We start from the raw sequence: 24,173 nt of genomic DNA on the forward strand, positions 1-24,173 counted from the left end.
CTGGGTGAAGAAGGGGGTTGGCGGAGCGGTGAAGACGGGCGGGGAATCTCCCGAGGAGTCGGCACGGCCCGGGGGCGGGGACGGAAAGGGGGTGGCAGCGGGAGGAGGGAGGCCGAGAGAGACACGGGGCTGAAGCGTGCTGCGGGGAAGAGAGGGGCGTGAACGGAAAAAGGGACCTGGACCAAGCTGGATTCCGGGGCTACCTGGGCCTCTCGCGACCTCTATCAAGGAATGCGTTGTGTGGGTAACACGGAGGTGCGGGTTGACCGACGGACTGAGTACCATAGAAGGTGGTTGATTTACATATGGAGGTGGAGTCAGGGAGCGAGGCGGGGCTGTCTGAGAAGCCCTGCTCCACTTCTGAGTTGACCCACGGCGAGCCCCACACTTGTCTGAACCTGTTTCCTCTTATGTAATTGGGAACAACAGTCATACACACGACAAGATTTCTGTGATGGTTGTTGGAGATGATGTGTGTGCATTATGCCCAGTGATGTAGTGACATGTAGTGAACGATCAGTAAATTGTCACGGTAGCTATTGTTACCACAGTATATAGGACTTGCAGAGGGCAAGGGGTGTGGCAGTGGAAGTAAGACGGACAGGGTAGGGTTTGGAGGTGACGATTAGGGCGAGAATAAAGGGTGATTGGGCGGAAAGGGGGCCATATAACTAAGAATGGGATTCCGCGATCAGGTAATATGGGGCCCTGGGATGATGAGGGCAGATTTGGAGTGTGGACTCTAAAATGGAGATGGCACAAGAGGAAAAGGAAATGTGGTGGTGCCCTCTGGCACGGGGGCGGGAGCGGCGTGGCTTGGGTGACCTGGGTTTTGGCAGGCTTGCTGAGGGGCAGGTGGACTTTTGGTCCCCCCGGGGAGGAGCCAACTTGAGGTGGGCGGGGCTTCGGGGTGGGCGCGGCTCTGGCTTCGTGCATCTGTCGGTCTACCTTCCACCCGCACTGCAGACACCAGCCTGAGTTATGGGGCTCCTCGTCCTCCTGCTTCTACTCCTGGCTTTCCTGATGCCCGGGGTCGCCATCCCGGTACCGCCAGCACTCAGGGCCCTCAGCAACCTGCACTTGTCAACCAAGTTCACATCCCGCCCCTCTGCAGTCACAAAGTACTCGAAGTACTCGATTCACTACCTTAAACAGAAGGTAAGGCTGTGTGGGGGTTGGGGGGAAAGGACTGGGGCTTCGCGGTCTCCCGTCCAACTGACAGGACCCCAGGCTGGAGCCCACCTGGAATTTCAGACCCCTAATGCCTAGGACTTTTCCAGTCTTTGGATCACATTTTCCAGAGGGTGGCCCCAAGTCCTAGTTCTGTTTAAAATCTCTTCTCCCACTAACAATTTACTATCAATCCTGACTCCACACTATTCTATGACGAAGGCAGTCGCTTTCAGCCCTTCTGCTCTCAGGGGATGTTCTAATTCAAATTCCCTTGACCTCCCCACAAATCCAAAGTATTAATGCCCCTACTCTGCTGTAGCAGTAATCCTTTGTCCCAAAGCTGCCCTTAAATACAAATTTTCAGTGTCTTATTCAATGATATCTAATATTTAACCTAAAACGCCAGCTTGTCATCTTATGCTCAGCTCAAAGTTGATTTTGTAGCCCATATGTTAAGAGTTTTTAACCTTCCCTATTCTTTGTAAGACTGAACATGTATGTAGCCCCTGCTTCTTCTTTCAAAGTCTTCAAATGTTGTTGATTTAATAGGAATATTTTACTTTTTTATCCAAAATAACTGAATGAGGAGACCAGACGAAGAATAGTTCATCACTTGGGTACATCAAGGCTCTGGGTACATGTATGATCCTAGTGTTGTAAGGACTCCTTGGGATATGTGGCTTGTGGTTACAAGGTTTCCCTGTTTCTCACTACCCTCCACCTCTTTGCTAGGTTGTGAGTCCTGAGGGCATTTTACTGTGTGATATTGTGCGGAAAGAGAATGGGTCCTTTCAGGCTGTCATCTTCCTGAATGGTGAAGTACAGAGCAATATCTACTATATTAGGGTTCTCTAGAGAAACAGAACTAATTGTGTATGTGTGTGTATCTCCATAAAAAGAGATTGATTTATTTTAAGGAACTGGCTCATATGATTGTGAAGGCTTGGAAAGTCCAAAATTTGCAGGGTAAACCCACAGGCTGGAGACCCAGGGAAGAGCTGCAGTTTGAGTCCAAAGGTGGTATGCTTGCAGAATTCTTTCTTGCTCAGGATAGAACAGTCCTTTTGTGATATTTGGGCAATTGCCTGATTGGATGAATCCCACCTGCAACATGGAAGATAAATCTGCTTTACTCAAAAAGTCCACTGATTGAAATGTTAATTCCATCCATAAAAGCACCTTCACAGAAACATCCAGAATGTTTCACCAAATATCTGGACACCGAGGCCCAGCCAAGTTGACATGTAAAACCATTACATCTACCAAGGTTGTGAGGATTAACACATGAACTCACATACACAGTGCCTGGAACATGGTAGGAACTTAAGGAACTTCAAAGAGTAACTGCTGGTTCCTTCCCCTTTCTGTCTTAAAAAAACACTCTCCATAGTATTATATGTTTCAGATTGGTCCAAATGCACGACAGTTGTGGAAACACCTTTTCTATAAACCTAATGATCAGTCATCTGTACCCAGCTCTTTCTATTTTAACCACTGACCAGTGTTTATGTTAGAACTCTGCAACTTGGCCCAGCATTGAGTGCATGGCCACTGACTCCTATAGGCCTCTTAACAGTTCCTTCCTTGTCTGCTGTGAGGCAGTATCAGTGGGCTTGATACAGTTCTGCTTTCAATTTCTATTGTAGGTTCCCTTTCTGTTCTTGTCACAGTGGCCCTGATGGCTAGTAAAATGTATCTATGTCAGGCCTGTTGGAAGAGCCTATTGCTCTTTCTCCTCCTCCTCCTCTTCTCTTATTTTTTTATTTTTGGTACGTGCCCCTAGCGGAAACCGAACCCAGGACTCTCTGGTCCACAGTCTGATGCTCCAACTGCTGAGCCAAAATGACCAGGGCCTCTTCTCCTCTTATTATTGGTTTATTTATTGATTGCCTTCTTCTTAGACCTGGAGTACACTATCACAGATATTATATGAATTCTGAACTGAGTTCTATTTTTGCTCACAGGATCATTGTCAGAAGGGGTCTTGGAAGTCATATAGTCCACCTCTTAGAAATGAGAATTTGACCTTTATCTAAATTATGGAGGGTCAGGAATTTGATAGAGCTTGAATACCATACAAGTTTGAGAACAAATTCTGTTTTTACCACTACCTGAGTAACTTTAGACAAATTAATCTGAGCTTCCATTTTTATAATTAGAATGGAAATATTATACTACCCATTCTACCCATTTGTTGTGAAATGAGCTTATATGTATAAAGTGCTTATTTAGCACAGTTTATATCCCTTATAAACAATAAATGGTAAATATTTTATCTTGTTTTTTTTAATTTTGTTTTGTATTTTTTATTCTGCTTATAGACTAAATGTCATTACCTTGCTTGTTTAAGTCAGAATATATCGCTGTAACAAAAATCCAAAATTTTTATGACTTAACCCAATAAAAATGTATGACTCATACTGTGTTTTCATTGGGATGAGCAGAGGATTCTGCTCATCTCATTACATTCTTTTGGAGAATGCTCTCATAGTCATTGAGCAGTGGAAAAAGAACCTGGAAGGATTTTTGCCAGTGTATAAATGCTCCAGTCTGAAAATGACACATCACTTCTTTTCACAATTTATTGTCCAGAACAGGTTATATTGCTGCATCTAATCACAGTGTGGGAGACAAAAAGTATTGACTTTGGAGTGCCTAGAAGGAGCAACAAACTCAATTATTCACTTATCCACCCACCCATCCACCTACACAGAATTCATCAAATTCCTTTTATATATCTGGGTGGGGCTTGATCGTAGGGAGGCAGAGATGATTACATCTGGGAGGACCTTACATTGTGTTTGTTGACCATTCCTATAACACATCCTCAAACTTGTATCTGAAAAATATGGAAAAGCACTGATAGATTTATAAAGTATTGGCATATATACAGCAGCAACTTGCAGATTGCTTAAAAAAATATTCCTGAAGTGAGGCTAGTTTACTTAATGTTTTCTTGCTCTTATCATCATCATAGTTCACTGACCTGACGTATACATACATTGAAGCATATGATAAATAAAGGAATTTATTAATAAAACTGTCATTCAGTAATTACAAATAATTGTTTTACCTATCTCTTTTAAAATAAAGGATACAAAATTGACACAGATTTTTATTTTAAAAATCTTAACTATGCCTTGTAAGTATTGGTTAATTGTTCATCAAAAAGGAAAAATCTGCTTTGGTAATCTGTATATTATTGGATTTATAAAAATTTTTCATCTTCTGGTTCATAATTTCAAAAAAAAGTCCTAGTTATTTTTTTTTAATTTTTTATCCTCATTTGAAGACATTTTTTGCATTTATCTTCAGACAGAGTAGGAGGGAGAGAGGGGGGTAGAGAGAGAGAGAGAAACATTGATATGAGAGAGACACATCAATTGGCTGCCTCCTGCACAACCCTGACCAGGGCCAGGATGAACCCCAGCTGAGGTATGTACCCTTGATGGGGATCAAACCCAGGATTCATTGGTCTACGGGCCGACACTCTAATCACTGACCCAAACCTGCCAGGGCTGCAGAGAGGTGTTTTTAACCAACATTGCTCATTGCTCTCTTTTTTTCTTTTTTTGCCAAATGACTAAAACAAAGTGAGAGAGACATAGGGACAGAGGGGTATATGCAAGGGAATGATTATGCTAATGGACCATGGAATTTAAGCCAAGTAAAGAGGGGCATGAGGTTGAGGTAAGGGACAGGGAAAAGGTGGGTTATATGAGGTTGAAAGATTGGAGGCATCGTAGTAACAGAGTGAGGTGAAAAGATGAGGTTTGATATTGAGTTTATGGCGGAATTGCAGTTACTAGGAGTGACAAGATCTGGGTTCAACCATGGGTTGGTGACTTAGGTAGGTGGAATACAAGGTCAATGGAGGACAGGATAAAAGGGAACTAAGGGGCTAGGATATTGAATTCACCAAGAATTTTGAAAGTATGTTGGAGTGACAGTGAACAAGGAGCTAAAATCAACATGGAATGAGCGAAAGTGAACCAGGGGACACTAGATGATTGTAGCAAGAGGGATAGTGAAGTAGCATAGTTTAATGACATAATATTTAAGTGCAGTGAGTCAGGGAGGTGGGGGCAGAATTCAGAACAAGGAGAATAACCTATTCTCACTTTTAGGCCCAGCAGTGGGAAAGGTTTGAGAGAAAAATTAGCTGCCACTTGAGAGGGTCAAATATGTTTTCAAGTATGTTTATAGCTGAACAGAGAAACAGTAGAAGAAAATATACTAAAATATTAACTGGGTGAGGTTTTATTTTATTCTTAATACTTTTCTGTAATTTTCTGTATAATGAACCTATCTCATTTTATAATCCATTTTTAAAATGTTATTAAAGAAACAGTTCACCTGTTGTGGCTCACAGAGGCAGTATGGGCAACATTTAGAAGTAGGCCTTCAGACCAGACTGCATCACCTAGTGCCATGACTCTCGGTAAATGCCTGGACAACTTTCGTTCCTCTTTTGCTTCCCAGCCATGGCTGCTTTGCATCTTTTTCATAATTATTTTATGTTGTTGTCTTCCATACACTGATGGGGGCAAGGATGAAGAACTCTTGAGTGGAGATGGAGAGGGGAAAAAGGACAATGTTCTTTTCCACTTCATTTCAACCTAAGGTTTTACTGGATGAAAGAGGAAAAGAAGGGGAGAGGAAGTAAAAGAAAGGTTTCCAGAGGGGGAGCAATTAAGGTCACCTAAATAGTACCAGAGCATGTATTTTCCTGTCTCCAACCCCTCTTATCTGTCTGCTTTTCACAGATAAAGGCTCATGGGGGCATCTCAAGGCTGCTTTGCAGATCATTCCCAAATTCATAGTTACAGATTTCTCTCTCTATTTCTGTCTCTTTGTCTCTCTCTCATGCACTTTGACCCATTTCTCTAAGAGTAATCATAATAATCATTTATTGAGCTCTTCTATGTACTAGGCAGTGTCCTAAACTCTTTACACCTGTTTGCTCATTCTCACAGTGACCTTATGAACTGCTATCCTCAATTTATAGATGGAGACACTGAGGCACCAAGTGTTTTGTTGTTGTTGTTGTTGTTTATTGATTTTAGAGAGAGAGGAAGGGAGAGGGAGACAGAGATAGAAGCATCAGTGAGAGAAAACACTGATTGGCCACCTCCTGCATGTCCCCACACTGGGGATTTGGCCCACAGTCCAGGCATATGCCCTGGCTGGGAATTGAACTGGCAACCTCTTGGTGCATGGGTTGACACTCAACCACTGAGCCACACTGGCTGGGCTGTGTTGTGTTTTAATCAAGACCTCAGTAAGCAAGGTGATGTGTGTGTGTAAAAATGGGATATGGTGGGTGAAAAGGCTTTATCTCAGGAAGGAACACTGGATCAGAAAGGGAGAAGAGCCCTGGCCAGTTTGGCTTGGCAGTTGGAGCGTTCCCGCTAAGGGCACGTACCTCAGTTGCAGTTTGTCTCTGGCCCTGGTTGGGTCATGCGTGTGGTGGCCACTCGATGTGTCCCTTTCACGTCGATGTTTCTCTCTCCCTCTCTCTCTCCCTCCCACTCTGTCTGAACAAAATATGGAAAAGTGTCCTCAGGTGAGGATTAAAAAAAAGAAGAAGAAGAAAGGGAGAAGAAATGTCCCCAAAGCTTGAAATGTCAGTTATTTTTGGCTCTTATTTCTGCCATTCTCCTTGTAGATACCAAGTTGGATTGATTCTGGCCTCAGAGTATATCTGTTATTTTCACTTGTATGGCCTTTACCCTTTGTTGTGGCCTCTATCACTGTCTTCCTGAACTTGAAGAGTCTTGACTGCTCCTCCTTGCTATCTGCAGTTCCCAGTCCATTGCAGTCTCCATGGGTCACATTAATCAGCTCTCCTCTTGCCAATCCATTCTTCCGCTCAGAACCTGCAACGATTCCTCATTGTTTGCTTTATTAAGAACAAACTCTGGCAGTATTCAAGACCTTCCAACCTGTGGCCCCAAACCACCTTTTCAGTTTGCTAATCTATTCTGCACACATGTCCCTTTCTTTGTTTTTTCTGTGCTTTAGCCCCCATTGTTCCCTTTGCCTGGAATGCCTGTCTCATGCCCTTCCCTTCTTTATTAATCCCATCTCAGACACTGCTTCCTGGGGCCATTCCTTTTTTTTTATGAATTTATTTGAGCCAAACTGACAACATATTTCAGGGAGCTAGAGCTCAAATGCTCCCCTCTTGGGGCCATTTCTTAATCCCCTGGAAAGTAAGTGGTTAGTAAGCTCTTTTTTTGTACTTCCCTTTTGACACGGGTCTTACTCTAGCCTTATGTTAAAATCTTTTGTAAGTATCTATACCCCTCCACAGCACACTTACTTAAGAATATCATCTTCACGAATGTTTGTCAAATCTATATCTTTTCCCCTCTTCCTTTTCTTGCTTCCCTACACATTGAAGTAAGGAAGAGGGTGTGTGTGTGTGTGTGTGTGTGTGTGTGTGTGTGTAGGGAGGAGAAGAATATGAAAACTTGATTCCCTACTCTCTAAAATCCTTTAGGGGAATAAGGAAGAATGTCACATAAATAAAAACAGTTCTGCTTTTTCTTATTCTCTTATTTTCATGATCTGGAAGCTGTGGCTACTTGTCTGTGCTTACTCTTCTCACAAATATCTACAGAGAGTCATGGGAGGGAGTGCAGCTATTCCTGTTTTATTTTTGGTTTTTGTTTGTTTGTTTGTTTGTATATGCGTGAGGGCTAAGGGAATGGTGAAGAATGAACACATTAGGGAAAATGTCTCCTAAAGACTACTTCTGTGGTAATTGTGTATTGCCCATATATATTAGCAAAAGTAAAGGCAGTTGTTTTTGTGATTTTGGATATTCATTTGCAGAGGCCAGTTAACTACATATATTTGTAAATCCTTTCTGTCTATTATGTATGTGTCAGTTCCAAGTTGCCCTGTGGTCCTGCAACTGGAGAAGTCATGATGTTCTCTCTTTCTTGCTGTTCATATTGTCAGAACTACCCATATACGTTTAGTAAAAGACAGATTTGTTTGTCAGATTTCTTCAGGAGCTTTCTCTGAGATGTTCTGCAATTTGGTTATGTGATACAATTAAATATCACTCTATTACAGCAGAAATTATATCATACATTTATATAGAAAAGCACATAGTTATATATTTATTTAATACATATTTATTAAACTCTTCCTATGTACCATACACTGTGTTGATAGCTGGGGATAAGTGGAAAACAAAGATAAGCCTCACGAAGATTACAATTTAGTGGGAAAGAGGATAGTGACAAGTAGTTACAAGTGTGATGTGCTTTAAGGAAGTAGTTTGTGGTGGGATCTACATTGGAGTCTTCAGTTCTGGGTATTAGGGAGCCTGTTAGGCAGCAATGGTGTTAAAGCAGAAACCAGAAGGCTGAGCAGGAGTTAGCCAGGAGAAGGGACATTATTGACATTTCTGCCCAGGTAGAGGGTATATCATGTACAAGATCCTAAGTTAGGAAAGAGCAGCTCATGTTGGAGAAACTGGAAGGAGGTCAGTAAGACTGAGGCAGTGGGTCAGAGATGAGGAGGCATGGGACCGCCATTGATGATCACAAAAAGGCACTCTCCAAGGGAGTAAGGGAGGAGACTAAATTGGTGAGGCAGGAGTGAGGTTACTACATGAGAACTCTGTCCCCTTAAGCTTGGTGCTCAGTGTAGTTTACCTTAATTCCTTTAGCACGTCCTTCATTGTAAGCATTCCCAACAGTCTGTGTACAAAATTTGACTTGGAATAAGTTAAATGAGAGTTTATGTAAATGTCCCTAATCTGTGCTGCATGGACTAGTCTCTGCCATATATTCATTTTTCACTCTACTTGCAGAGGTCCTTACATGTCCCCCTCCTGTTCACTAATTCAAAGGGACAGAGGTCACCTGTTTGGCACTCTGTTTTTGAAAGTCTGCCAGCCCCTGGATTAGGGAATCAAGTCCAATGGACTGTTTCTAGGTATTTTGTTTTCTTTAAAAGCCTGGATATTGGTCTCATTTTTAACAGCATATTTAGAATAATAGTACTATTCTTCAGTTATTTTAAAGGATATTAGACTGAAAATTTAAGCTAATCTCTTTTACTTATTTTTAATCTTCACCGGAGGATATTTTCTCAAATATCTTCAGATAGAGTGGGGGGGGGGGGGGGGGAGAGAGAAATATTGATGTGAGAGAGACACATCGACTGATTGCCTCCTGCATGACCCTGACCAGGGCTGGGAACAAACTGCAACCAAGGTATGTGCCCTTGACTGGAATCGAATCTGAGGCTCTTTGGTCTACGGGCTGACACTCTACCGCTGAGCCAAACCAGTCAGGGCTAAGCTAATCTCTTTAAATTCTTTGGTGATAAACCTGGTTGTTGAACCATGATTATAATGATATTCTGCCATCTAAGAGAAAAATAAGTAGTCCCTTGAGATGTGGATTTATAATCTTCGGCATATGAAGTGATCAGTATTATCACAAATTATTTTTAAATTCATTATAAATAAGATAGCCAAAACAATTACGTTTTTTAAATTAATTAATTTATTTTTGTTACAGATGTTTCTCCTTTTTCCCCCACTGATTTCCCCACTCCCTCCCTCCCCGCCCTGTTCCCAGCTTTGTTGTCCATGCCCGTTGTTCATGCATACATGCATATAAGTTCTGTGGTTTATCTCTTCCCCACCACCCCCTCTTCTGGGGATTGTCAGTCTGTACCCCACTTCCACATCTCTGGGACTACCCCATTCCTCAGACTATTATGTTCATTATATTCCACAAAGAAGTGAGATCATATGATACTTGTCTTTCTCTGTTTGGCTTGTTTTGCTTAGGATGATACTTTCCAGGTCCCTCCATGTCATCTCAAAGGATAAGAGATCTTTCTTTCTTACAGCTGCATAGTACTCCATTGTATATGTACCACAGCTTTTTTATCCATTCGTTTACTGATGCACATTTGGGCTGTTTCCAGATCTTAGCTATTGTAAATAGTGCTGCTACAAACATGGGGGTACATATATTCTTTCTGATTGGTGTTTCAGGCTTCTTAGGGTATATTCCTAGAAGTGGGATCACTGGGTCAAATGGCAGTTCAATTTTTAATTTTTTGAGGTAACACCATATTGTTTTCCATAGAGGCTGCACCAGTTTGCATTCGCACCAGCAGTGTACTAGAGTCCACCTTTTCTCCACACCTTCGCCAACACTTGTTTGATGATTTGTTGATGGCGGCCATTCTGACAGGTGTGAGGTGATACCTCATTGTTGTTTTAATTTGCATCTCTCTGATGATTAGTGGTGATGAGCATTTCTTCATATGTCTCTTGGCCATTTGTATGTCCTGTTTAGAGAGGTGTCTATTTAGTTCCTCTGCCCATTTTTTAATTGGGTTCTTTGTCTTCCTTTTGTTGAGTTGTATGAGTACTCTATATATATATTGGAAATTAACCGCTTATCTGATATATCATTGGCAATTATGCTCTCCATACAGTGGGTTGCCTTTCTGTTTTGATGATTGTATCTTTCTCTGTGCAGAAGCTTTTGAGTTTGATATAGTCCCATGTGTTCATTTTCTCCTGTGTTTCTGTTGCCTTAGGTGATGTATCAGTGAAAATTCTGCTGCGTATGATGTCTGAAACTTTGTTGCCTATAGTTTCTTCTAGGATTTTTATGGATTCATGAGTCACATTTAAGTCTTTTATCCATTTTGAGTTTATTCTTGTGTAGGGTGTAAGTTGATGGTCTAGTTTCATTTTTCTGCATGTAGCTGTCCCAATTTTCCCAGCACCATTTATTAAAGAGGCTGTCCTTACTCCACTGTATGCTCTTGCCACCTTTGTCAAATATTAATTGAGCTTATTGCCTTGGGTCCATTTCTGGGTTCTCTGTTCTGTTCCACTGGTCTATATGCTTGTTCTTATGCCAGTACCAGGCTGTTTTGATTACAGTGGCTTTATAGTATAACCTGAAAAGCAATCACTTTTTAATTTGTTCAGTATGTATCTTTCCTCAGAGCTATGTAATTTAAACAGCGATGAATGTGTACTAGAGGTATATTGGCACTGTCACAGCACTGGTGACTGGTAGCTGGGTAGAAAGTCAAAAGAAGAACATATCACATACCAGGCCATGTCCTATTTGGTGTATAAGAGGCCCTCCCTGTCACCAAGTCTCTGCTCTGTCAACAGTTTCAAGATAGCTGCGCATTTTTAAATTTTTAGTTTTATTTTTTTAAATTGATTTTTGGAGAGAGAAGAAGGGAGAGAGAGAGAGAGAAAGAGAGAAACATCAAGACATTGATCAAGGATTGAGCCCCAACCTGGTCATGTGCCCTGACCAAGAATTGAACCAGCAACTGTTTGGTGCATGGGATGATGCCCAACCCATTGAGCCACACCAGTCAGGGTGGCAAATTTTTTTAAAAATTTGACTTTTCGAGGTCATGATTTTTCTTTTCTTTTTTTTATCTTCACTCAAGGACATTTTTTCATTTTTGTTCAGATAGAGTAAGAGGGAGGGAGGGAGGGAGGGAGGGAGGGAGGGAGAGAAAGGGAAACATCAATGTGAGAGGGACACATCGAGTGGCTGCCTCTTGCATGACCCCAACCAGAGCCAGGGATGAATCACAACCGAGGTATGTGCCCTTGACCTGAATCAAACCCACAACTCATTGGTCCACGGGCCCATGCTCTAATCACTGAGCAAAACCGCCAGGGCATGAGGTCATGGTTTTTCAAGTGAACCCTGGGAACAGATTATTAAAATTTTATATCATGATTTCTTCCTTGTAAGTGGCAATATTAAATGTATAACATTACTGTGTGTTTGTATGTGTGTTTGGCAGTGGTTTCACATTTAGGAGGTGTATGCTTATAATATGCTATAAAAATATATTAGTGATACGTCAAGCTCTCACTTCCCGGCCCTTGCCGGGCACTTGCATGCATGTATTAGCCATTGTCATCATCACAAGACCCGTCTGGGATAGTTATTACTTTTCTCATTGTACATATAAGAAAACAAGCAACTTGTTCAAGTTTAAATAGCTCTAATAGATGGCAGAATTGGCACTCAAACTCAGATCTCTCTTTGAAAACCCTTCTCTTTTTACTGTATCACAGAACATTTGTGATTTTCAGGAGGAAAAACAGTTTTTGAAAGATCCCCTTGGTACTGATTAAATTTTATTATTGCAAAAGTGTATGTGTGTGTTTAAGTCTTGACACGATTTGCATTTTGATAAGTTTTCCTAATGGTGTATAACTAGTATGTTTGGCCAGCATCACTGTGATTTAATGACCTAATTTAAACAAGGAACTACAATCCAAACAATGGCTCTGATTCAGAAGATAGGAAAGTGAGGAAGTACTTGTTATTATTTGTCAGTGAATTTTTATTTTTATACAGTTTGAACCATGGGTCATGCTGCAGACACTGTCTGTTAAAACTGTCGGAAACCTCTGTCACTTCCTGAGCAGTGATGGCCTTTTCCTTTACAGGAGCAGCTCATACAATAATTTTGCAAAGCAGTGGTGATGACTCTTTGCTGTCTGATGCTTCTTTTCCCTTGAATAGTTGGTGTTAATGACAACGACCAGTGCAGCTCCAACAAACTAGAACAGGCACTCTGTTTGCCTTTTTATGTAGTCTAATGTCTAGAAAATGACCACACTTTAAAAAAGAAGGAATTCATATTTGCCAAGCACCTCTTTGTGATCTCAAGGACAGCAGCCTTGGGTCTCACTCAAGTGTGGATCTGGGAGGCCACAGTGCCAACCTCTGTTCATGTGGAGCTGAGATGGTGGAATGACACTGCCTGTCATGTCCTGTCTTATCGCAGACATTAGATGCAAAGAGCCTATTGCTGTTACTTACATGCCTCCAGTGCTTTAGTCCACCTCTGAAGTGTGAGTGTAACATGGTGAGATGGGTGTTGGCTGAGATGCCAGGGGGGTTACTTGCCATAAAGTATGGATTATGGTTTTTAAACATTTCCAGGAGGGCTTTTTGCAGTCAAAGTCTATAACTTTTATTAACATTTTATTAATATATAATTTATAGTCATTTATCTGTAGTCTCTGTTTCCAGGTGATCTGGTTCTCCACTTCACGCCCCAGCCAAATATATACATCTGTTTACTCTTTTCTCTGGATCTGTCTGTAAAGTTTTATTCTTTATATACTTCTTTGATTTTCAAGGTGAGTGGCCTGGTTAGTGCTTCCTTGTTTTCTTTCTGTTAAGAAATGACCCCCTCTACCTGAAACCTATATAATTTTATTAACAAATGTCATCCCAATAAATTCAATAAAATAAAAAGAAACATCCCCATTCAGGAATCTTTTTTTTTTTTTTTTTTTAATTAACTGGAAAAGTGGTGTGGTTCTGTTTTTCTTTTGCTTCTACTTCACACTCTAATTCATTCACTGTCTTTCCTCCATCTTTGCTTACACACATCTAACAAGTGTAGGCAAGTCTAGTTGATTTGTAGATTCCATGTGCTTTATTCTTAAATTCCAAACGACTGACCCCATGCCTCTCAGTGTATTTTGACTGCCCCATCCCTTGCTCAGCTAGTGTAGGCTTAGACAGTACAAATGAATTTTAAGATCAGCCGTTGAAAACAATCAGAGAAGTGAATCTGCTAGAAAAAAAATCTAATATTTAGTATATATTGTTATAATATATAAGGCATTACACATTGGGCATTCATTGTTTTATACACATTATACTCGGATGTGGTTCATACAGTGCTGGTATCTCTCTGCTTGGAATGGTTTGTCTTCCTCCTTTCTCTGCCTGGAAAACTCCTGTTCATCCTTTATTGCTCAGTGAAACTTTATGGGTCTTCTTTGCTTCTCTCCCACATGTTGGGTAATTGACTTCTATCCCCTTTGTGCTTCCCATTGCACTTTATGGAAACTTCTAAGCTACTACTCTGGATTACAGTGATTTGTTTATATGTTGGTATGCCCATTAGACTGTGGGTAGCCTGAGTGCTGGGACCACACCCATCTGTTTGAATAACTGGACCATGCTGAAGTGATTACTCCCTCTTCTGAATGCCGTTAGCACTTGCTTTTATTATATTTTGCCCAGTACTACCAATATGGCATAGGTACTACCCAGTCAGAACAGAAGCTGGTGTTAGAGCTGAGGCCTCCTGCTGTGCCTTAGTTTGGTTCTTTAGCTCTGGAGGTCTGGAGAAGGGACTGGAGCAGCAGGACAGGTGGGCATGTAGAGGGGGCAGGTATCACTGCTGTGGTAGGTATATGCCAACTGGTATGTAACTATTTTAAGAATTGTTTAAGTATTAGCCTTGGTTCTTATAGGTAGTAAGTGCCTTAAGGTCACCAGGGTAGAAAACCCTGGGTGCCTAGCAATGGACAATTGTAGTATGGGTCCTCATCCCCAGGGTGACCTTTCCTCCCCTAGCATATTGTTGGTCATGTGGTTTGGACCCCCTGACCATTCCTCCCTAGAGATAACATCTTGGCCTCAGTAGTATTTCAGCTCCTGGCCTAGAAGAGCAGCAAAACTAGACAAGTGACACCATAGCTGACCTCAGGACCCTCTGCATTGAATAATGTCCTGGCCCCCTGCCCTGACTCAACCAATCAATCAGTGGCGACCTTACCCTGAAAAGACACACTTGGAAAGCTGCTGAATATTTAATTAAGATCTTCCCCTAGGACCTCTTCTAAAATCTCCACTCTTAAAACCCTTAGGATGTAGGACTCAGGATGCTTTCCCTCCCTGGAGCATGCCCAAACCTTTCCCCTCTCCCTCTGCCTCTCCATTCCCCCAAGCACGTCACCTTTACCTTCTCACTTCTAAGCTCCAAGGGCCCTTCCTTTGCCTCTATAACTTGTTTTCTGAGCCCATTTCTTCTATGATTACTTCTTCTACCTCTGTGATTTTATAAGTAAATGTTCTCTTATGAGAAAACATCAACAACAACAAAAAGAATAGCATGCTGCTTTTACTGCTTAGGATCCCTGATATAGATACCTAAGTGCAACTCAGAGGTATAGGTGTTAAAAGCAAGTTAAACTTTTATAACAAATATTGTTATTATATAATACTCCCTTCTAAAACTTTTCTGATTTTTTTTCACATTACTCTATGGCCCTGAGAAAGAAGATGCCTGCTAAGAAGAGCTCCTGGTGACCGACTGACTGGGTTCAAACCTAAAAGCAGAACCTAGCCCTGGCTGGAGTGGCTGAGATTTACCAAGAGGTTGCCAGTTCAATTCCCGGTCAGGGCACATGCCTGGGTTTCTGGCTTGATGCAGGAGGCAGTCGATTGGTTTTTTCTCTCTCACATCAATGTTTTTCTTTCTCTCTCTTCCTTCCTCTCTTGAAAAAACAAACAACAACAACAACAACAAAACAAGCAGAGCCTAGCAGCTATTTCTAATACAGGGGCTTCTCACACAAACCGTACTTCAGGGAGAAGCATGCACCAAACTGCCTGCCTGCACTGTATTCCTGCCATCTGAGCCAACCCGTAAAGGAGTTCCTGGAATTGTATTTCAACCAATAGTACTGAAGTTTTTTTTGTTTTTTTTTAATCCCCACAGGAGGATATTTTTCCAATTATTTTTAGATAGAGTGGGAGGGGGAGAGAGAGAGAGAAACATCAATGTGAGAAAGATACATTGATTGGCTGCCTCCCGCATGATCCCGATCAGGGCTGGGGAATCTAACTACAACCAAGGTACGTGCCCTCGACTGGATTGAACTCGTGACTCTTTGGTCTGAGGGCCAATGCTCCAGCTGCTGAGCCACAGTACCCAGAGTCTTAAGTTCTTAACCTAATGAGAGCTATGCAGCTGTATCCCCATCAGCATCTTCACTGACAAACCAGAGCAGCTCCATTCTGACCACTCAGGACAGTGCCTTTTGGATCAATCAAACTGCAGGGATATGGAGTCCTTATTTGCATGAGGATGAACCAATCAGGGACCAGGGGTGGGGACTGTTTATATAAGTCAGCTCCCCCCTGGGAGTGTACTTTCCCTTTCCACTGTGTTTCCTCAGCTGGAGTTGAAACACTGAAGATAGCTCACTAGAACAAAGTGGTGTAGGGCAGAGTGGAGCAGAGCAAGCTGAGCAGAGCTGTTTAGCCAGAGAGGCCTTGCCCCAGGGTGTCCTCAGAGCGATGCTGTTCTTACAGCCGTGCTATAACCAAATTGAGCTGTTTGCACTGAATAAAGTTTCCTTCTCTGCATCCCAAATTGGAGATTCCTACTGGCATTGGGTTGGTGCCAGTGACCATTGGTTGACAACTGTTAATGGCACTGTCTCCTCTTAGTTACCCAGGATAGAGTGCTTTGGAATCATCTGTTTTCCTCACCTTTACCTCTACACCAAAATCCAGTCATTCACCAAGACCTTTTCATGATTCCTTCCTAATTGCTGTTCCTTCCTTTATATTCCTGCGGTTACTACCTTATATAGGCCCATATAATTCCAAGCTAAACTATTACAGTAACTTATTCACTGCCTCTGTTCTTTCAGCTTCAGTCTAGACCACCTGGCACAATGGTTTTTCCTCTCCTCTTTTCCATTCCAGGCTTTAGTGAGCCCTGCTTAAACTCCACCTCCTCAGGAAACCTTTCCCACTGACCCCCCAGCCTAGCATGAGCTATCCTTTTCTGAGGTTCCCTAGTATTTATTGTCCGTACATTCTTATTTGGCTGTTAACTGTGCTATGCTTTGTGAAATGGTTCTTGCTGCCTGAACTGTAATTACATCTTGGTATGTGATTTAACAGTTAGTTATTTCTCAAGTAGAAGCATATATACCAGAATTAATATAACCACAGGGGAAGACTGTGACCCATTAAATTCAGTTTATAACTCACTAATGGATCACTACCTCCATTTATATAACACTAATTTAGACTGTACAGGCCTTACAAAGATGAATGTTTCTCCTGTAATGGAGAAGTAAGTCCTGGAAACAAATCTTTACTGCAGGGTGAGTTGTAAAATATTGCAAGAGAGGTACATAGCACGAGAGTTCAGAGGAGGGAGAATTGCATGGTAAAACTACTTCCTATTGTAGGAAGATGATTCTGTTTTGGGGAGAATGGACTTGGGTATCTCTTAGCAGTCATAGATTTCCCCTTGGTAGTTAAATCATTCCTTTCTGAGAGCTTTTTTGTTTTTTTTTTGGCAAGGGCAAATGAGAATAATATACATCCATTTTCTCTTTATTTATTCCCTGTTTTGTTTTCGTTCTTGGTGTTTATGTGCTTATAATAGTAGCAGGGCTTATAATTGAGGTTTCCTCACTTGGACTATATTTCTAAACACTAACGAGCAAAACAGGATACTGTAAAGGAGAATATTTATTTCTTCTTTAATACTCATTTATTTTGAGGATGAACAAAAAAGGCTATTTTAAATTGGGGAGCTCTAAGAGGTACTAGGCTATGGGATGAAAACATCACTTAGGAATACCTCTCATTGTAAGCTGCCTGGATTATAGTTTTATTTTTATTTTTTTTTATCCTCACCCGAGGACATTTTCCATTTTTTGTTCAGGTAGAGTGGGAGGTAGAGAGAGGAAGAGAGAGAAAGAGAGAGAAAAAGAGAGAGAGAGAGAGAGAGAGAAACATCGACGTGAAAGGGACACATTGAGTGGCTGCCACCTGCACGACCCAACCAGGGCCAGGGAAAAACTGCAACCGAGGTACGGGCCCTTAGCGGGAACCGAACCCGGGTCTCTCTGGACCGCAGGCCGACGCTCTAACCGCTGAACCAAACCGGCCAGGGCCTGGATTATAGTTTTAAAGTTTATAGTTTTATAGTGAGTAATGTGGGCAAAATATATTTTAAAAATTATTTTAAAAAATTTCAATTACTGTAAACATACAATATTATCTTAAGGCAGACTATTTCTACTCCTAATTTTCCACAGAGTGTGCTGTTTATTTTCCATTGTTTTTTTTTTTTTTAATTTTTAGTTTTAAATGAAGTGAGCCTTTGAGACAAAACTTTTCTTGGTTTCACTATTTTTGACAGCTCGTTTTCTTTAAAGAAGATCCTTTACATAAAGGCTTCCTTATGTTATTTTTACTGCCTTAATGAGAAGAGTATTATATCTGGGGGAAAATGTATCATCAAACTGTTTTTTTAAGTTCCCTAGGATCATATGCCAAGTGTTGTGAAAATGTCCATATGGTTATAATAAACTTTTGTGAGTGTGTTTTTTTTTTGTTTTTGTTTTAATTCTCACCCGAGGACATTTTTCCTTTTTTTTTTTTTTTTTTGTTCAGATAGAGTGGGAGGGAGAGAGAGGAGGAGAGAGAGAGAGAGAAACATTGACATGAAAGAGACACATCGAGTGGCTGCCACCTGCATGACCAACCAGGGCCGGGGACAAACTGCAACCGAGGTACATGCCCTTAGCGGGAACCGAACCTGGGTCTCTCTGGACCACAGGCTGACACTCTAACTGCTGAGTCAAACCGGCCAGGGCTGAGTGTGTGTTTTTAATACCACAAGGTAAAATTGATTAATCATCAGAGGATATTTGGTATAATTCAATAACTTTTGAGCCTTTACTATGTTCAGGGATTTGTACACATACTTCCTTGAATCCTGGCAACCTTGTAAGGAAAATATTAGTAGCCTCTTTTTACAGATGACACAACTGAGGTTTAGAGGTGTAAAAAAATGTACTGGAATTCACCTAACTTGAAAGTGGCATAATCAGAATTTTAACCTAGAACTGTCAGGCTGCAAAACTGGGTATTTCTACTGGAGAAGGAGCACTTCCTTCTGGGCTTGGGCTTGTCTTTGAATGCTTTATTGAGGGGACAGTGTTTGAGTGAACACGTGGATGGATGGAGGATGAAGCAGGAGTTTTCATTAATGACATGGGAGGAGGATATTCTAGGCAGGGGGACATTCATCAGCCTGGAGATTTGAGAAAGCATATTATGTCCAGAGCATTTCTGAATTATGAAGTAGGGGCAAGTGGTAGAAGATGAAGTTGGAAGAGAGGTGGGCAGGTTTCTGGTATAGCATTACTAGCTCCTCTGATTTTGCCTTCACTGCATCCTCTTGTACCAGCAGCTAATTGGGTTATATCCCCTCTTTGCTGCCATAGCAAACACCCTGTGCTTACCGGAATTCACAGTGTGCATCCTTTGTGTGGAAAGTTTCTTTGCTTGTTTGCCTCCACTAGACTGGCCTCTGTGAGAGCAAAGACTGCGCCTTTTGTCCTTGTATCCAGTGTAGCCGGCACATGCCTTAGGCACTTGAGAAGTGGTGGGAAGATGAAAGGGCCTTGCCCTTGTGAAGGAGAATCAATAACAATCATAGTCACGTATGGGTGTAACACTCTTTTACCCTTTCAATGTTGAGTTGGCTTGTAACTTGATAATTTTAGGGTTTGTACACATTTCCTGAGGCTCACACACCTGGTAGAAAAGTAAGAGTCTCACTGGTGTCATCTTACACCTCATTTATACTCAGGTCACCTCAAATGTTTGATGGAACAAGTCCTGTGCCCATTGTGCTTTGTGCTGTGGGGGTTCAGACATGAACAGGAAAGGGGAGGAAGTATGGCATGGTGGGAAAAATGCAGCCTCTCCACTTCATAGGGTTCTGTGAAGCACAAATAAATGAGGGACTATACATTATAGTCCTTAGTGCAGCCCTTACATTATTCAGAGGCAGATGGGAGTAATACACACGGTTTGACCAATAGATTCTAACATCTTATATGGGGTTGCTAGTGTTGGGGTTTATAATAGTATAGTAGGTATACTATGTATATGTCTATATATCTATATCTATCTACATATAGATAGACAGATAACTAGTGCAAAGCTATACAAGGTGGGCAAAAGTAGGCTTACAGTGGTTTGTATGGAAAATAATAATAGTACAAGAATAAACTGCTTTGCATACTTCCAATTGTAAACCTACTTTTGCCCCACCATTTAGAAAACGCTATAATAGAACTAAAAGCACCAAGAAGGCAGAAAGGCCAAGGAATGCTTCATGTAGCAAGTGTCCTTGAATGACATGCCCTGGACCTTTTTCCATAGTTGATGTACCTAATTAGAAGGCTGTGGAGATTAAAGGCTTAATCTATTATTTTCTGTCAGAATCAAACCTACACAGTTACAGTTTATAAGTGTTTCTTTATTTGTGTATTTGTTTGTTTGTTGTCTGTTTCTTTCATTAGACTATAGCACTGGGAGGGCAGTGACTAAATTCAGCTTGTTCACTGTTGTATCTCTAGCATTTATCCCAAGGTAGGCACTCAAGAAATATTTGAATAAGTGAATGAATAATTTGAATCACTGACGGTCATTTCTCTGTACATCCTATTAACTCTGGGAAGTTGCTATACAGGATGGTGATGAGGTGGCAAAAGCACCTGAAAATAATCAGAGAAGCAACTTGGTCCTGTTTGAACTTGCTGTCTTTGTTCTGAGCTTTTTGGTTTTAGCTGAGGATATCCTTTTCCCCACCTTTATCTTTTTTATGGTGCCCTATCATTCAGACCGGATGAATGCTGAAAACAATGAGTAGTCTTTAGAGTATATTTTTAAGTTGATGATAAAATGTCTCTAGAGGCCTTTGTATAGTGAAACATAACCGAAAATTTAATGTTGGAGTTCCCCAAGAGGAAAAAGCTTAGGCAGCTACCTTTTTTCAGTTGCTTCCTTTTGTGGATGCTCTTCATATGGGGATTCTGTCAAGTTTAATTTTTCAGAACACTTAAAGCCTTTAAAACCAGGTATCAGTAGAATAAGAATAATTCTTTAAAAGCAGTCTCTAAAAAGAGAATGCTGCAAGTTTTGTTTCTGCGGTGCTGCCAGTGTGAGTCATAGCAGATCCTCCGTGCGAAAGGAGGAGATGCATTTTAGCATTATGTTGTAATATCTTGTTTGTATGTAATACTTTAAAAAATAGTTTATTTTTAATTTAATTTAATTTTATTTTCCTTTTTTAAATCTTTATTGTTGAATGTATTACAGATGTTCCTCATTTTTCTCCCATTGGCCCCCTCCTCCCCACTCCCACCCTCCTCCTGCCTTTTCCCACACTGTTGTCTGTGTTAAAAAAATAGTTTATTAATTTAACTAGGTCAAGATTGTGATCCTGATGTCTTGTCTCACCAGAGGGAAGCAGGAGCTAAAGTTTGAGAACTATTATATTCTCACTTTGTACAGTTTCTTTAAATAGTATTTGAAGGAAAGGGTGGAAATAGAATCTACTTTGTTAACTTCCATTAAATGCTGGGGAGGACCTGATGGTCTTGGAACTCTCACCAGTTCAGTGGGCTCTTATTCTTAAAATGCCACAATCAGTGTCAGTGCAGAAGCAGTTACAATGGCAGTAGTGGTGGTTACAGCTGTTCAGAAGACTTATTTTGTTGATAGCTGTTATGTGAATTCTGCTGATGTCACACATTGGATCCTCCTTTTTCATTGTGATCTTTCCAGGGTATATGATGATTTGGAAAGTGAACACTGTTTATGTGTGATACATGTAGCAATTGAAGAGAGAATTGGGTTTGAAACTGTCTGCTTATTTATTAGTCTTGCTATCATCTCTCACCTGAACTTTTCAGTAGTCTTCTGATTACTCTTTCTCCCTTTCTTTTTTATTTCAAATAACCAGACACATAAAAGTTTAGTTTATTAATCTTCTCATGAAAAATCTGCTCAATCACCACAGATAAAGTCACTGAAGAATCTTTAATCCTTCTGTGGTCCAATCTCCAGCTCACTTTTTGCATCACCAGCACTGGCCTTTGCAGTCCCCTTGACTTTCTTCATTCTGTTCTTGCGTTCCTTCCTCTCTTTCTTGGAGGCCTTCTTCTCATAGAGGCCACGTCTTGCAAGTCTGTGCTGGGTTCATCTTTCTTTGCATGATCCAAGGAATCATAAATCGTGCCAAAGCCAGTTGTCTTGCCACCACCAAAATGGGTTCTGAATCCAAACACAAAGGTGACATCTGGTGTGGTCTTATACAATTTGGCTAGTTTTTCCCGAATTTCTGTCTTGGGTACTGTTGCATTCCCAGGGTGAAGGACATCAATGACCATTTGTTTCTGCTGAAGTAGTCTGTTGGTTATGAACCTCCTGGTCTGGATAGTTATTGTGTCATTCATGATGGAACTTGATCTTCATGCAACCAAGGAGGAAAAGAGCTCTTTCTCCCTTTCTTTATCATCTCTTTCTCTACGTGAGTCTCCACAGAACAGCCTGTCCAAGTCAAATCCCTCCATCTGTGCTGTGCACCCCATTCCCTCCTGCCGCCTCAGAATCTCTGAATCACGAAACCCCCATCTCACCTGTAGTCTCAACTATTCCCTCTAATCATTCATTGCCCTTGGGCATTGTACCTTTCCCATGTGTTTTCCTTATTCATAAAACTCTGTTGTTGAAAAAATATATTTTGCCCTGGCCGGTTTGGCTCAGCGGTTAGAGCATCAGCCTGCGGTCCTGAGAGACCCGGGTTCGGTTCCCGCTAAGGGCATGTACCTTGGTTGCAGTTTGTCCCTGGCCCTGGCTGGTTGTGCGGGTGGCAGCCACTCGATGTGTCCCTTTCACGTCGATGTTTCTCTCGCTCTCTTCCTCTCTCTCCCTCCCACTCTACCTGAACAAAAAAATGGAAAAAATGTCCTCGGGTGAGGATAAAAAAAAAAAGAAAAAATATATTTTATATATTGATCAAATCAACATTTTGTAGCACATTTAGGTTTACTGAACTCAAGTATGCTGCTGAATGCGCTGTTGTGATAGATTTTACAGGAGGCTGTAATTTAAGTTAAATAACTATGCACTGGCTGAGAGCCACAGCTTTAATTCCTTCTTAGCCTTAAAAACTGTGACTAATTCTGTCATAAGATCAGGTATATTTCAGGTTATATACTTCAGTAAAAATGCTGATTAGCCCTTCCCTGACCCTCCACCCAGATTCTGGCCTTTTTTCTGTATTAATTTGTAGTTATTTATCTTCTTATTTCTACCTCTAGCAGAGGGCATGCAGTTCCTGCTTCTTCAGCAGCCTGGATAAGGCCAAACTGTTAGAAACTGTTTTTAGATTTTATGCTTGGATTCTCCCTCAGGCATGTGATTTGCCACTGGGCAAAAGGCATATCCAACTACAGCATTCTGCAACTCTTCCAAAGTCGGTAACAGACCCATGCAATAAAAGAACCTGCACAAACTCAATCTTGGGAACTTTGATCTCCAGTCTCATTGCTTTGAGGCATGCTGTTCTTTGAAGCTGGGTTTGGGCTATTTTTATACCAATTGCAGAGTGAAGATATATGCATACATTCATTTGCTCTCTGCATATTCACTAATATTCTATTTGCCAGATATTATTCTAGTCTCTGGGGGTTTAGCAATGGATAAAACAGACTGAAGTCTCAGCCTCATTAAGACTCTATTTCTATTGGACTGATTTTATTCACTGCTAGTTTAGAGAGGCATGTTCAGATTTCAGTTAGGTTTCTCTTTATAGGAAGAGTTTCATAACTACATCTAGTGGCAGTGTGATGAATCTAATCTTACCCTCATAAACTATATACCTGCTGTCATAAAACAACAATAGATCCTGAATATGTTTGTTCTGCACCATTCATCATGCTCCCTTTGCTTAAAATGCTCTTCTATCTCTGAAAAAATTCTTGTTACTCATCAAGGTTCAGCTCAGATGTCACCTCCTTGGTGCAGCCTTCCATGATTTCCTTAGGCAGGATGAAAACCTCCTCTGCTAAGCTCCCGTAGCACTTTGTACATAGACCTTAACCACACCATCATGCAATTGTACATGTTTGTTAGATTCAAAACTTGAGAGATGGAATGGTATCTTAGTTCTCTTTCCTTAATGCCTGTCATTTAAGAGTACGTAATACATAATTTTAAATGAAAAGAAATATTTAATGTAGATGTGATTTGGTGTAATATAATGTACAGATAACTATAGTGAAATATAAATGTAAATATCATGTACATTATAAAATAAAT

The 24,173-nt window shown here is 41.0% G+C and overlaps 1 protein-coding gene and 1 pseudogene across 2 annotated transcripts in view; one reads left to right on the top strand and one right to left on the bottom strand.

Annotated features, from left to right (window-relative positions):
* Positions 1-966: 966 nt before the first annotated feature.
* Positions 967-24,173, top strand: part of LOC118627938 (prolylcarboxypeptidase) — an 88,104-nt gene continuing 64,897 nt past the window's right edge. For both annotated transcript variants that reach the window (XM_036258503.1, XM_036258502.1), the window contains exon 1: positions 967-1,158. In XM_036258503.1, coding sequence (XP_036114396.1) covers positions 982-1,158 — 177 coding nt within the window. In that variant the 5' untranslated portion in view covers positions 967-981. The remainder of the gene's footprint in view (positions 1,159-24,173) is intronic.
* LOC118627721 lies at positions 21,891-22,306 on the bottom strand (annotated as a pseudogene).

Source organism: Molossus molossus, unplaced genomic scaffold, assembly GCF_014108415.1.
Source record: "Molossus molossus isolate mMolMol1 unplaced genomic scaffold, mMolMol1.p scaffold_m16_p_13, whole genome shotgun sequence".
NCBI lineage: Eukaryota > Metazoa > Chordata > Mammalia > Chiroptera > Molossidae > Molossus > Molossus molossus.